The sequence below is a fragment of the Macaca mulatta genome, chromosome 19 (genome assembly GCF_049350105.2).
Source record: "Macaca mulatta isolate MMU2019108-1 chromosome 19, T2T-MMU8v2.0, whole genome shotgun sequence".
NCBI classification, from domain to species: domain Eukaryota; kingdom Metazoa; phylum Chordata; class Mammalia; order Primates; family Cercopithecidae; genus Macaca; species Macaca mulatta.
The window spans coordinates 50,423,483-50,436,138 of record NC_133424.1 but is presented as its reverse complement, the minus strand read 5'-3'; the positions used below and the strand labels follow the sequence as shown (position 1 = coordinate 50,436,138).

Below are 12,656 nucleotides of genomic sequence, written 5' to 3'. Positions count from 1 at the left end.
CCAGCCTGCTGTTTGTTTTTTAGAGACAGGATCTCACTCTGTCATCTGGGCTGGAGTGCAGTGGTGCAGTCTAGCTCACTGCAGCCTCAAACTCCTGGACTCAAGTGATCTTCCCAACCTTAGCCTCACAAGTAGCTGGTACTTGGGATTACAGACACATGCCACCATGCCTGGCTACTTTTAAAATTTTTTTGTAGAGACACGGTCTTGCTATGTTGCCCAGGCTGGTCTTGAACTCCTGGTCTCAAGCAATTCTCTTGCCTTGGCCTCCCAAAGTGCTGGGATTACAGGCATGAGCCATTGTGTCTGGCCCATGGGAGGGTTCCAGACCAGCCTGGCCAACATGGTAAAACCCTGTCTCTACTAAAAATACAAAAATATGGCTAGGCGCCGTAGCTCATGCCTGTAATCCCAGCACTTTGGGAAGCTGAGGCAGGCAGATCACGAGGTCAGGAGTTCAAGACTAGCCTGACCAACATGATGAAACCCCATCTCTACTAGAAATACAAAAATTAGCTGGTTGTGGTGGCATGCACCTGTAATCCCAGCTACTCATGAGGCTGAGGCAGGAGAACTGCTTGAACCCGGGAGGCAGAGGTTGCAGTGAGCCAAGATTGTGCCACTGCACTCCAGCCTGGGCGACAGAGAGAGACTCCATCTCAAGGAAAAAAAAAAAAAAAAAAAAAAAAGCTGGCTGCGGTGGCTTATGCCTGTAATCCCAGCTACTTGGGAGGCTGAGGTGAGAGAATCGGTTGAACCCAGGAGGTGGAGGTTGCAGTGAGCTGAAATGGTGCCACTGTACTCCAGCCTGGGTGACAGAGCGAGACCCCTGTCTCCAAAAAAAAAAAAAAAAAGGAAAAGAAAAGAAAGAGAACCAGTGTGGTGTCGTGAAGATGATGTTTCAGGGAACAGGGAGTGATGGGCTGTGTCAGATGTGGCTAAGGAGGACTGAGGTGTGACCATTAGATCCAGCACTGTGGAGTGCGTGGGTGACCTTGACAAGGGCATGTCAGCCGAGAGGAGTATGGGGGAAAGGCTGGTTGGAGAAGGCAGAAGAGGAAACTGGGAGGAGAAATTGGAGGCAGCAATGTAGATGATTCTTTTGAGAAATCTTGCGGAAAAGGGAAGGAAATGAGTGAGCAGCAGCTGGACAGGAGATAAGGTTTTATGTTTTTAAAAGTGGAAGAGGCCAGACTCAGTGGCTCATGCCTGTAATCCCTGCACATTGAGAGGCTGAGGCAGGAGGATCGCTTGAGGCCAGGAGTTTGAGGCCAGTACGGGCCACATAGTGAGATCCTGTCTCTATAAAAAGAAAAAATAAAATTGGCTAGGCATGGTGCTGCGTGCCTATAGTCCCAGCTATCTAGGAGGCCAAGGTGGGAAGGTGGCTTGAGCCGAGAAGTTGGAGGTTACAGTGAGCTATGATTGCACCACTGCACTCCAGCCTGGGTGACAGAATGAGACCCTGTCTCAAAAGAAAAAAAGAAAAGAAAAAAAAAATTAAGATGGAAGAAGTAACACTACATGGAGACTAAGCAGAAAGATCCAGGAGGCATGGGGATATTGGTGAGACAAGAGAGAGAGGGAGGATAGCTGCAGAGATGTAGGTAAAGGGGTAGAGTCCAGTGCAGGGTCTGGGGTTTGCCCACTGGAGGGAAGTGGGCCAGTCACAGTGGGCCTAGGAACCTGTGAAAATTCTCTTTTGTTTGCTTTTATTTTCTCACTGAAATACATATGGTTTTCGTGTGAACTACTTTCCTTTTATTTCTTCTTTATATGACAGTCAGGACATTATATTGATTTTTTTGAATTTATGTGTGTAAGTAGGTTATATTATCTAGGAATTTTATTTCAGGATGGGAAAAGGGGCAGTGCAAAAATACTCAATAAAAAAAATGGCCGGGCATGGTGGCTCACGGTGGCTCACAACTGGAGTCCCAGCACTTTGGGAGGCCGAAGCAGGTGGATCATTTGAGGTCAGGAGTTCGAGACCAACCTGGTCAACATGGTGAAACCCCATTTCTACTAAAAATACAGAAATTAGCTGGGCATAGTGGCACGTGCCTGTAGTCCCAGTTATTTGGGAGGCTGAGGCCAGAGAATGGCTTGAACCTGGGAGGCGGAGGTTGCAGTGAACTGAGATCGCACCACTGCACTCCATCCTGGGTGACAGAGTGAGACCCTGTCTCAAAAAAAAAAAAAAAAAAAGTGGGTACTGGTCTGACAGGATTGAGCTCCCTTGTTGCAGGGCCTCATAGGTCATTGCAAGGCTAGTGAGATTGAAAAAGTGCAGGAAAAAAGTCACCATTACCCAGGAAGTGTGGGGTTGCCCCTCTGGTCCCCATTTTGCCATTGACATAATGGGCATCAGTCTGACCAGCAAAAGACTGAACTCCCCTTTTCCAGCCCTGCAATTCAAATATCCCAGATGGGGGTCAATCCAGGAAGGCTGCCTGAAGGAGGGGAGGAGCAAAATAGTTCGTTTTAGTGTGTGTATATATATATTTTTTGAGATGGTGTCGTGCTCTGTCACCCAGGCTGGAGTGCAGTGGCATGATCTCAGCTCACTGCAAGCTCCGCCTCCTGGGTTCACGCCATTCTCCTGCCTCATCCTCCCCAGTAGCTGGGACTACAAGCACCCGCCACCACGCCCAGCTAATTTTTTTTGTATTTTTAGTAGAGATGGGGTTTCACCATGTTAGCCAGGATGGTCTCGATCTCCTGACCTCGTGATCTGCCCACCTTGGCCTCCCAAAGTGCTGGGATTACAGGTGTGAGCCACTGTGCCCAGCCCGTTTTTAGTATCTATTGTATCTGTCATGCTGACAGCTATGTGAAGCTATTTATTTTTATTTGTATTTATTGAGACAGAGTCTCACTCTGTTGCCCAGGCTAGAGTGCAATGACGTGATCTTGACTCACTGCAACCTCTGCTGCTTGGATTCAAGCGATTCTTGTGCCTCAGCCTCCTGAGTAGCTGGGATTACAGGCATGCACCACCAAGTCTGGCTAATATTTTGTATTTTTAGTAGAGACAGGGTTTCGCCATGTTGGCCAGGCTGGTCTCCAGCTCCTGACCTCAGGTGATCCGCCCCCCTTGGCCTCCCAAAGTGCTGGCATTACAGGTGTCAGCCACCGTGCCCGGCCCATGTGATGCTATTTCTATCCTTACCACAATCTCAAATCAGAGGGGTGAAGTTACTTAGCTAGAGTCACACAGCAAGGAAGCTTTTGAACCCTGGTCTGAGCAATTTCCTGACAGGTCCTGGCAGATGAGGGGAAGGAAGGAGGGGGAGGAGCCCTCTGTGACAGTTGTCCCAGAAAGGGCATAAACAGGATGTGGTGTTGCATGAAACCTTCCTCCTACTGCATAGCCTGCCCCCTCTGCAACCCCGGTCCCCACCCCTAGCAGACAGCGGAACTGAGAAAAGAAGAGGCCTGTGGACAGAACAACCATGGTCAGGGGACAGGGGTCCTATGGGAAGAGCTGGGGCTGGGGTTGGAGGACACCTGGGCGAAGGTCAGGCTACGGGATGGAGGTCACGGGCGGGGAAGGGGACACCACTGTGGCGAACAGCCTGGCTGGGAGGACAGAGAGACAGCGGCTCTGGGTTTAGGCCCAGGAAGTGGATCTCTGCATCTCCTTGAGTGTCCCCCAAGGGTCCCCGTGGAGAAGGCAGGAATCCAGCCCCTGCTCCGTGCCCCAAGCTGAGCGACCTGGTGAGGGGTACCTGCCCTGCGGGAAGGGTGCCTTTTCTCAGTGTTCACAAAGGCATCAGATGGGCCGGTGCAATGCTCCTCTTCATGAGTGGATGGAGAAACTGAGGTTTGGGGAAGGGGTGAGGGCTGAGGCCAGACCATCTCAGCTCTTCCTGGGTCCTTCTGGCAGTCTGACTCCCTGGTGGTGTGCGAGGTAGACCCAGAGCTAACAGAAAAGCTGAGGAAATTCCGCTTCCGGAAAGAGACAGACAATGCAGCCATCATAAGTGAGTGGCATCTTCCCTCATGGAAGGATGGGAGGGCGCTGGTGGGGGCAAATAAGGAGGGCTGGGCTCGTGTACCCTGTGGATCGGGGGAGTGTCTAATCCATGTGTGCCACACCTCCCCAGTGAAGGTGGACAAAGACCGGCAGATGGTGGTACTGGAGGAAGAATTTCAGGTGAGGGGCTGGGGTGGTTGGGACTGGGAGGTATGGGCTGGGACTGGGAGACCCAAGTGGTTGGAACTGATATGAAGAGCCTGGCATGGGGGTAGAAAGACCTGGAGATCGGCTGAGCACGGTGGCTAACGCCTGTAATCCCAGCACTTTGGGAGGCCGAGGCGGGCAAATCACTTGAGGTCAGGAGTTCAAGACCGGCCTGGCCAACACGGTGAAACCCCATCTGTACTAAAAATATAAAAAGTTTGCTGGGCGTTGTGGCGTGCACCTGTAATCACAGCTACTTGGGAGGCCGAGGCAGGAGAATCACTGGAACCCAGGAAGTGGAGGCCGTAGTGAGTCGAGATTGTGCCACTACACTTCAGCCTGAGCCACAGAGCAAGACTCTGTCTTAGAAAACAAAAACAAAAACAAAACCAAACCTGGAGATCAAGTTCTAGCTCACTCATGACCCCCAGCAAGAGAGTTTGCCTGTATGTGTCTTTATTTTCTCATCTGTGAAATGGGGAGAATAGTACTTACCTCATAGGCTTGTTTTTACATCCAGTGATTTAATTCTTGTAATGGGTTTAGAACAAGGCCTGGCACTTACTATATGCTCAATAAGGTGATGATGATCTTAATAATGATGATAATAATGCTTTATTGGCATTCAGATGAAAGAGTTTCCACAGAAAGTTAAAAAGCTAGCCGGGCGTGGTGGCTCATGCCTGTAATGCCAGCACTTTGGGAGGCTGAGGCAGGAGGATCACTTGAGCCCAGGAGTTTGAGACCAGCCTGGGCAACATGGTAACACCCTGACTCTACTAAAAATACAAAAATTAGCCAAGCACAGTGGTGTGCACCTGTGATCCTAGCTATTTAGGAGGCTGAGGTTGGAGGGTTGCTCGAGGCCGGGAGTTTGAGACCAACCTGGGCAACAAAGCAAGACCCCATCTCTACAAATAACAATAACAACAACAACAACAAACAAAGAAGAGGTAGACTTCACCCTCTGGTGGCCTCACTGTCTTTATCAATAACAAGAACGATAATAAGGCTTATTTCCCTAGAGTTGTGATGAGGATTTATAAGGGAATCCATGGAGACTGAGGGCTGGGGCTCTCTCAGGCCCTCTGAAAAGCAGTATAGTGAAGCAGTTATGATTTGAACACAGATTCAAATCTCAACTCTGCTACTTTCTATCTGTGCAATCTTGGGCAAATGGCTTAACACCTCTGGGCCTCAGTTTTCTCAGCTGTATAATGGGCATAATGATAGGACCTACCCCACAGACTTATGGGATAGTTCTATGAATTAATCCATGTGTGTTTCGTAGAACAGTGCCTTGGCACATGGTAAGTGCTCACCTAAAGGCAGTCATTTTTTTTTTCTTTTGACATGGAGTTTTGATCTTTTTTGCCCAGGCTAGAGTGCAATGGCACAATCTTGACTCACTGCAACCTCCGCCTCCTGGGTTCATGCAATTCTCCTGCCTCAGCCTCCCAGGTAGCTGGGATTACAGGTGCACGCCACCATGCCTGGCTAATTTTTTTTTTGAGATGGAGTCTCACTCTGTCTCCCAGGCTGGAGTACAGTGGCGCGATCTCGGCTCATTGCAACCTCCACATCCCGAATTCAAGCAATTCTCCTGCCTCAGCTTCCCGAGTAGCTGGGACTACAAGTGCATGCCACCACACCTGGCTAATTTTCTGTATTTTTAGTGGAGACGGGGTTTCACTCTTTTAGCCAGGATGGTCTCAATGATTTCCTGACCTTGTGATCCACCCGCCTCGGCCTCCCAAAGTGCTGGGATTACAGGCATGAGCCACCTCGCCCAGCCACGCCTGGCTAATTTTGTATTTTTAGTAGAGATGGGGTTTCACCATGTTGGCCAGTCTGGTCTCTAACTCTTGGCCTCAGGTAATCTACCTGCCTCAGCCTCCCAAAGTGCTGAGATTTACAGGCGTGAGCCACTGCGCCCAGCCTCATTCTTTGTCTTTTCTTCTGTTTTCTTTGCCTCAGAACATTTCCCCAGAGGAGCTCAAAATGGAATTGCCTGAGAGACAGCCCAGGTATCCCGGGGGAAGAAAGGGTTGGATCAGGCCATGAGGGGAGGGTGATGTTGGAAGTACAGGCTAAGAATTCTTGAATTCCAGCCCTATTCATGGACTTAGAATCTCTGTGTTTGGCTGGGCAAGGCAGCTCATCCCTGTAATCCCAGCACTTTGGGAGATCGAGGAGGGCAGATCACTTGAGGTCAGGAGTTCAAGACCAGCCTGGCCAACACGGTGAAACCCTGTCTCTACTAAAAATACAAAAATTAGCTGGGTGTGGTGGCATGCGACTGTAATCCCAGTACTCAGGAGGCTGTGGCACGAGAATCACTTGAACTTGGGAGGCAGAGGTTGCAGTGAGCTGAGATCACCCCACTGCACTCCAGCCTGGCTGACACAGCGAGACTCCATCTCAAAAAAAAAAAAAAAAAAAAGAATCTCTGTGTTTGAGGCCAAGAGTTCATACTCTAGAACTTTTTGTTTGTATAGCAATATTTTGTTGCAGAATTTTGCACCGATAATTTATATGATACTGGTTTAGAGTCTGCCTTTTTTTTTTTTTTTTTTTGTACAAACTTTTTTGGGTTTTTGTTTCAACATTACGCTGACATCATTTTTAAAAAATGAAATTTTAGGCCGGGCGCGGTGGCTCAAGCCTGTAATCCCAGCACTTTGGGAGGCCGAGACGGGCGGATCACGAGGTCAGGAGATCGAGACCATCCTGGCTAACACGGTGAAACCCCGTCTCTACTAAAAAATACAAAAAACTAGCCGGGCGCAGTGGCGGGCGCCTGTAGTCCCAGGTACTCGGGAGGCTGAGGCAGGAGAATGGCGTGAACCCAGGAGGCGGAGCTTGCAGTGAGCTGAGATCCGGCCACTGCACTCCAGCCTGCGCGGCAGAGCGAGACTCCGTCTCACAAAAAAAAAAAAAAAAAAAAAAAAAAAAAGAAATTTTGGCCAGGCACTGTGGCTCCCACCTGTAATCCCAGCACTTTGGGAGCCTGAAGTGAGTGGGAGGATCACCTAAGGTCAGGAGTTCGAGACTAACCTGGGCAACATAGCAAGACCTTGTCTCTATTTTTTTTTTTTTTGTTAGAGACGGAGTCTCGCTCTGTCGCCCAGGCTGGAGTGCAGTGGCGCGATCTCGGCTCACTGCAAACTCTGCCTCCCAGGTTCAAGCGATTCTCTGGCCTCAGCCTCCCGAGTAGCTGGGATTATAGGTGTCCACCACCATGCCCGGCTAATTTTTGTATTTTTAGTAGAGACAGGGTTTCACCATGTTGGCCAGGCTGGTCTTGAACTTCTAACCTCAGGTGATCCACCTGCCTTGGCCTCCCAAAGTGCTGGGATTAGAGGCGTGAGCCACCACACCTGGTGGAGGACCTTGTCTTTATTTAAAAAAAAAAAAAAGAAAAACATTAGCCAGGCATGGTGGCGTGTGCCTGTGGTTCCGGCTACTTGGGAGGCTGAAGTTGAGGATCACTTGAGTTCAGGAAGTTGAGGCTGCAAGTGAGCCAAGATAGCACTACTGCACTCCAGCCTGGGTGACAGAGCAAGACCCTGTCTCAAAAAAACAAAAAAAAGAAATTTTCCTTCTTTTTCAATGTTTGGGAACACTTTAGGTGGCAAATGAATTATTGTTATCATTATTATTTTATTAAAAAAATTTTTAGAGACAGGATCTCGCTGTGTCACCCAGACTATTGGGCAGTGCTGTGATCCTAGCTCACTGTAGCCTCCAACTCCTGGGCTCAAGCCATCCTCCTGCCTCAGCCTCCCAAGCAACTGGGACTGCAGGCACCGCCACTGCACCCTGCTAAAGGAATGACTTGACTTTTAATGATTAAGTAGAATCCTGGGTGAAGTCACATGACCCTGGTGCTTTTTTTGGTGGAAGAGCTCTTTGACTATTTCTATGAAAACTGGTCTGTTAAGATTTTTCATCTTGACTGAATTCATTTGGGTCTCTAGGATTTTGATCCTCAATCCCAGGCTGTAGGACTTAACCAGGATCAGCTTCATGGGCATATGATAATTGCTCAGGGCCCCACACCCAGGAGGGGGCCTCACACATGGGGGTTAATGGTCACCTTCTTTATAGTTTTATCTGTGAATTTCTGTTTTGTATGAAGTCAGATGGGACAATGGACTTCACACAAATGTGCTGGGGTTTGGAGCTAGGTTCACAGGCAGTCCACCACCGGGCCGCCTCCCCGAACAGGTTCTCAGCCACCCACTCTCTGCACCCACCCAGTGACCACTGCTGTCCTTGGGCTTCCTGCTGGTGTGGGGAGGGTTGGGGTCCAGTAGGCACCCCTTGCTTGACAAGTTACAGGGTGTTCCTGTGAGCATCTGTGCTCTGCCTGCGCATATCCTCATGCCTGAGGGAGCACGACTTTAAATAGCAAATTAAAAAAGACCGGCTGAGTGCAGTGGCTCGCCCCTGTAATCTCAGCACTTTGGGAGTCTGAGGCGGGAGTACTGCTTGTGGCCAGAAGTTCGAGACCAGCCTGGGCAACATAACAAGACCCCCATTTCTACTAAAATTTTTTAAATAAAAGGCCAGGCACAGTAGCTCATGCCTGTAATCCTAGCACTTTGGGAGACTGAGGTGGGCAGATCACTTGAGCTCAGGAGTTTGAGACCAGCCTGGGCAACATGGTGAAACTCTGTCTCTGCAAAAAATACAGAAAAACATTAGCTGGACATGGTGGCACATGCCTGTAGTCCCAGCTACTTGGGAGGATGAGGCAGGAGGATCGCTTGAACCTGGGAGGTTGAGGCTGCAGTGAGCTGAGACCACGTCGCTGTACTCCATCCTGGGTGACAAAGTGAGACCCTGTCTCAAAAAAAAAAAAAAAATTAGCTGGGCATGGTGGTGTGCACCTATAGTCCCAACTACTCTGGAGGCTGAGACAGGAGGATCACTTGAGCCCAGGAGTTCAAGACTGCAGTGAGCTAGGATTGCACCACTGCACTCCAGCCTGGGACAGAGTGAGGCCCTGTCTGTAATAATAGTAAAAAAAGACCAGGTCAGTCTAGGGAGGGACTACAAAAGAAAGGAAAACAATTTTCCTGCTTCTTGAACAAGAAGCCCCACATTTTCATTTTACACCAGGCTTGGCCGATTCTGTAGCCATCCCTGGTCACAGTGCACTGGGGTTCGAGTGCACTGGACAGTATTGAATAGGGGGTGAGCACTTACATGCTGGCATTCACTTTCCCAGGTTCAAATCTCTCCCCTATCCATAGAACCTTGGGCAAGTGAGTTTGGGCCTCAGTTTTTCCATCTGTACGATGGGGATATTAATAGCACCTATATTATAAAGTTATTGTGAGTCATATAAGCACTATTATTATTATTACTATTTGAGACGTAGTTCCGCTGTTGTCACCCACGCTGGAGTGCAGTGGTGTGATCTCGGCTCACTACAACCTCTGCTTCCTGAGTTCAAACGATTCTCTTGCCTCAGCCTCCTGACTAGCTGGGATTACAGGCGCATGCCACCGCTCCCAGCTAATTTTTGTATTTTTAGTAGAGACGGGGTTTCAACATGTTGGCCAGGCTGGTCTCGAACTCCTGACCTCAGGTGATTCACCTGCCTCGGCCTCCCAAAGTGCTGGGATTATAGGCGTGAGCCCTGCGCCCGGCCCTATGATTATTTTTTAATCATTTGTTGTGTTTGAGGTCAGTACCCTGAGTCCCAGACATCAACCCTGGTTCTCAGACTCAGCCAACATTTCAAGGCTGTGGACTCAGGTAATGGATGTTGAGCCTGGGCTGCAGGCCAGAGTCCTGATTTTCAATTCCCTTTCATGGTAGGTTCGTGGTTTACAGCTACAAGTACGTGCATGACGATGGCCGAGTGTCCTACCCTTTGTGTTTCATCTTCTCCAGTCCTGTGGGTGAGACGCAACTCTACTCTTCTCAGGAGAGGGCCTTCGATTCTGTGTGTGTGTGTTTGTGTTTGTGTATGTAAATGTGTGAGTGCAGGTGTGTGCATGTGGGTGTGTGTGTGGCTGTGCGAATGTGTGCAGGCACCTGTGTTAGTGTGTGAGCATGTGACAGCCTGTGTGTGACCGGGTAAGGATGTGTGTGTGTCGCATGCGTGATGTGGGAGGGCAGTGAAGTGGAGGTGGGGGCTCAGATTCACCAAGAGCCCACCCGTTCTCAGTCCTGGGGCCTAAGCCAACCCACCTTTTCCTTTTATCTACAAAGCCCCGTCTGGCCCCTAAATCATCTCCAGAGACCCTCAGAATAACTTGAAGCCCCCAAAGCCAACCTAGAAACTGACTACAGTGGGGGGACCTCCTTAGAAGAGCTCCTAGGACTCTTGGAAAACTGCAGGGCCTTCAGGACATTACAAGAGAACATGCCTGGGTCCCCACTCATGTGCCTTTCTCCTCTTTTTCACGCAGGCTGCAAGCCGGAACAACAGATGATGTATGCAGGGAGTAAGAACAGGCTGGTGCAGACAGCAGAGCTCACAAAGGTTCAGGCTGGGGCGGGGCTCCAGAGTGTTAGGGAGAGGTGGTGTGGGTCCTGGGTCTGAAGGAAGAGGGACTAGAGTCCTCATTGTCTCAGTTTTTTTTTTTTTTTTTAAAGAACTGGGTCTGGCTCTGTCCCCCAGGCTGGAGTGCAGTGGTGCAACCTCGGCTCACTGCAGCCTCCTCCTCCCGGGTTCAAGCGATTCTCCTGCCTCAGCCTCCCAAGTAGCTAGGACTATAGGCGCCCACCACCACGACCGGCTAATTTTTGTATTTTTAGTAGAGTCAGGGTTTCACCATATTGGCCAGCCTGATCTCGAACTCCTGACCTTAAGTGATCCACCCACCTCAGCCTCCCAAAGTGCTCTCTTACAGGCGTAAGCCACCGCGCCCGGCCACTGTCTCAGTTCTTGAGTAGATCATAATGCCGAGACCTCTCTCTGCCCAGGTGTTTGAAATCCGCACCACCGATGACCTCACCGAGGCCTGGCTCCAAGAGAAGTTGTCTTTCTTTCGTTGAGTTCTGGGCTGGGGCCTGAATTCCTGATGTCTGAGTCCTCAAGGTGATTGGGGACTTGGACCCCTAGGACCTGAACAACCAAGACTTTAAATAAATTTAAAAATGCAAAAACTCAGAGATCCTCAGTTCAGACTCAGTATCTGCCTTTCATCTGGGCTCTAGCCGACGGTTCCTGCAGTACCAGACTTGGGCCAGCAGGGGGCGGGCTGACCTAGGGGAATGCGAGCTGGGTCCCGGAAGGGAAGGAGGATACCTGTTTCTTAGAAAGAAAGGGAAGGGCCTGAAGGATTTCCTTGGGGGTTGGGGGACGGATGGGCGAGGCCTGGGTCTCCTGGAGGTATTGGGGGAATATCTGGATCTACGGAGCGGTCACTTCCAAAGGGAACAAGGACCCCTGAGAATAAAGGAGGCAAAGTGCCCGTTTCCCCCCTGCGACTCCCGACCTCTTGGGGATAGGAGGCATCACTGAATGCGACTTTTCTCAGCTGAGCCCTTAGGTAGGAAGAATTTAAAGGCCGAAGAGGTTTGAACGTAATTGCTTCAGGATCTTAGGAGCTGCTGGCGGGTGGATGGTTTGTACAGTCAGGTAGGCCTGAGGACCCAGGGCTGGGGAAAATGAAGTCGATCCTGGGCCCTCAGTGGACCCCCAGGGGTGTGAGATTGAGGAGACAGGGAAGGGACACCTGCCCACATGTGAAGATTCTTCTTTTCTTTCTTCTGGCATCTGTGGACATCGAACTTTCTCAGGTTTTCTGTGTCTGTCTCTGAGGGACATTGATTAAGCACCCATGGTAGACCAGGCTCTGAGAATTCCGAGATGGGCAGGTCTTCACAGAGACGAATCACACCCCTTCTGTCCCTCTGCTTCTCTTCCATGTTTCTAATTGTTCCCCTCTCTGTCCCCGGTTTCAGGGACGTGGGAACTCCCTCCTCCCACCCCTTTTCAGGTTCCCGGTAGAGAGGTGGCTGTTGTCATGGTAACAAAGACATAGTGACCTTGGGCCTGGGCCGCCCGTCCCCCACCCATGGCGTTCCCGGGGGTAGGGTCCAAAAAGCCCAGCTCCAAGCCCTCCCAGCTTTAAAACACCATCACCTTACCACCCCACTCTACCCTACCTCATGCCCACTCACCCCCAATCAGGGCAAGTCCTTTGCATGAGGGATTCGGGATACAATCACTCTACACTGGTCCATAGAGAAAATTCACCCTGCCCTAAATTCTCTGCAGGGTTGGGTTGAGCTTCTCTGCTCTCCACTAGTGCCCTTTTCCCTATCTCTCTTGTCCCTCCCTCTGATCACAGGCCTAGTCCCTGAAGGCAGGAGATGGAGGAGGAGGAGGAGGACTGGAGACAAGAAGGGTCATTCAATTAAATGGACAAGGAACTCCTGGCCTGCAGAGGTCAGAGAGGCAGAGGGACTCATCCAAGGTCATGCACTTACATGATCAAATGAA

The 12,656-nt window shown here is 50.2% G+C and overlaps 2 protein-coding genes and 1 long non-coding RNA gene across 9 annotated transcripts in view; 2 read left to right on the top strand and 1 right to left on the bottom strand.

Annotated features, from left to right (window-relative positions):
• Positions 1 to 11,318, top strand: part of GMFG (glia maturation factor gamma) — a 259,854-nt gene extending 248,536 nt beyond the window's left edge. For 2 of the 5 annotated variants that reach the window (XM_015123899.3, XM_015123897.3), the window contains exons 2-7: positions 3,890 to 3,986; positions 4,110 to 4,159; positions 6,164 to 6,213; positions 10,019 to 10,101; positions 10,615 to 10,688; positions 11,132 to 11,318. In XM_015123899.3, coding sequence (XP_014979385.1) covers position 3,986; positions 4,110 to 4,159; positions 6,164 to 6,213; positions 10,019 to 10,101; positions 10,615 to 10,688; positions 11,132 to 11,203 — 330 coding nt within the window. In that variant the 5' untranslated portion in view covers positions 3,890 to 3,985 and the 3' untranslated portion in view covers positions 11,204 to 11,318. Of the gene's footprint in view, positions 1 to 3,401; positions 3,459 to 3,866; positions 3,987 to 4,109; positions 4,160 to 6,163; positions 6,214 to 10,018; positions 10,102 to 10,614; positions 10,689 to 11,131 lie in introns of those variants that run through there. The other 3 variants (XM_015123896.3, XM_077982777.1, XM_077982778.1) reach the window with 3 other exon arrangements.
• Positions 1 to 12,656, top strand: part of LRFN1 (leucine rich repeat and fibronectin type III domain containing 1) — a 38,015-nt gene that overhangs the window by 4,179 nt on the left and 21,180 nt on the right. The window contains exon 1 of one of the 3 annotated variants that reach the window (XM_077982653.1): positions 10,615 to 10,726. The exons of the other annotated variants lie outside the window; for them this stretch is intronic. The gene's annotated coding sequence lies outside the window, so the exon portion shown is untranslated. Of the gene's footprint in view, positions 1 to 10,614; positions 10,727 to 12,656 lie in introns of those variants that run through there. 3 annotated transcript variants of the gene reach the window in all.
• On the bottom strand, positions 3,890 to 7,142 carry LOC144337490 (uncharacterized). The gene is made up of 4 exons (XR_013410675.1): positions 6,936 to 7,142; positions 5,662 to 5,850; positions 4,355 to 4,407; positions 3,890 to 4,271 (listed from the first exon to the last, which is right to left on the bottom strand). It is a non-coding gene; the product is annotated as an uncharacterized LOC144337490 (long non-coding RNA).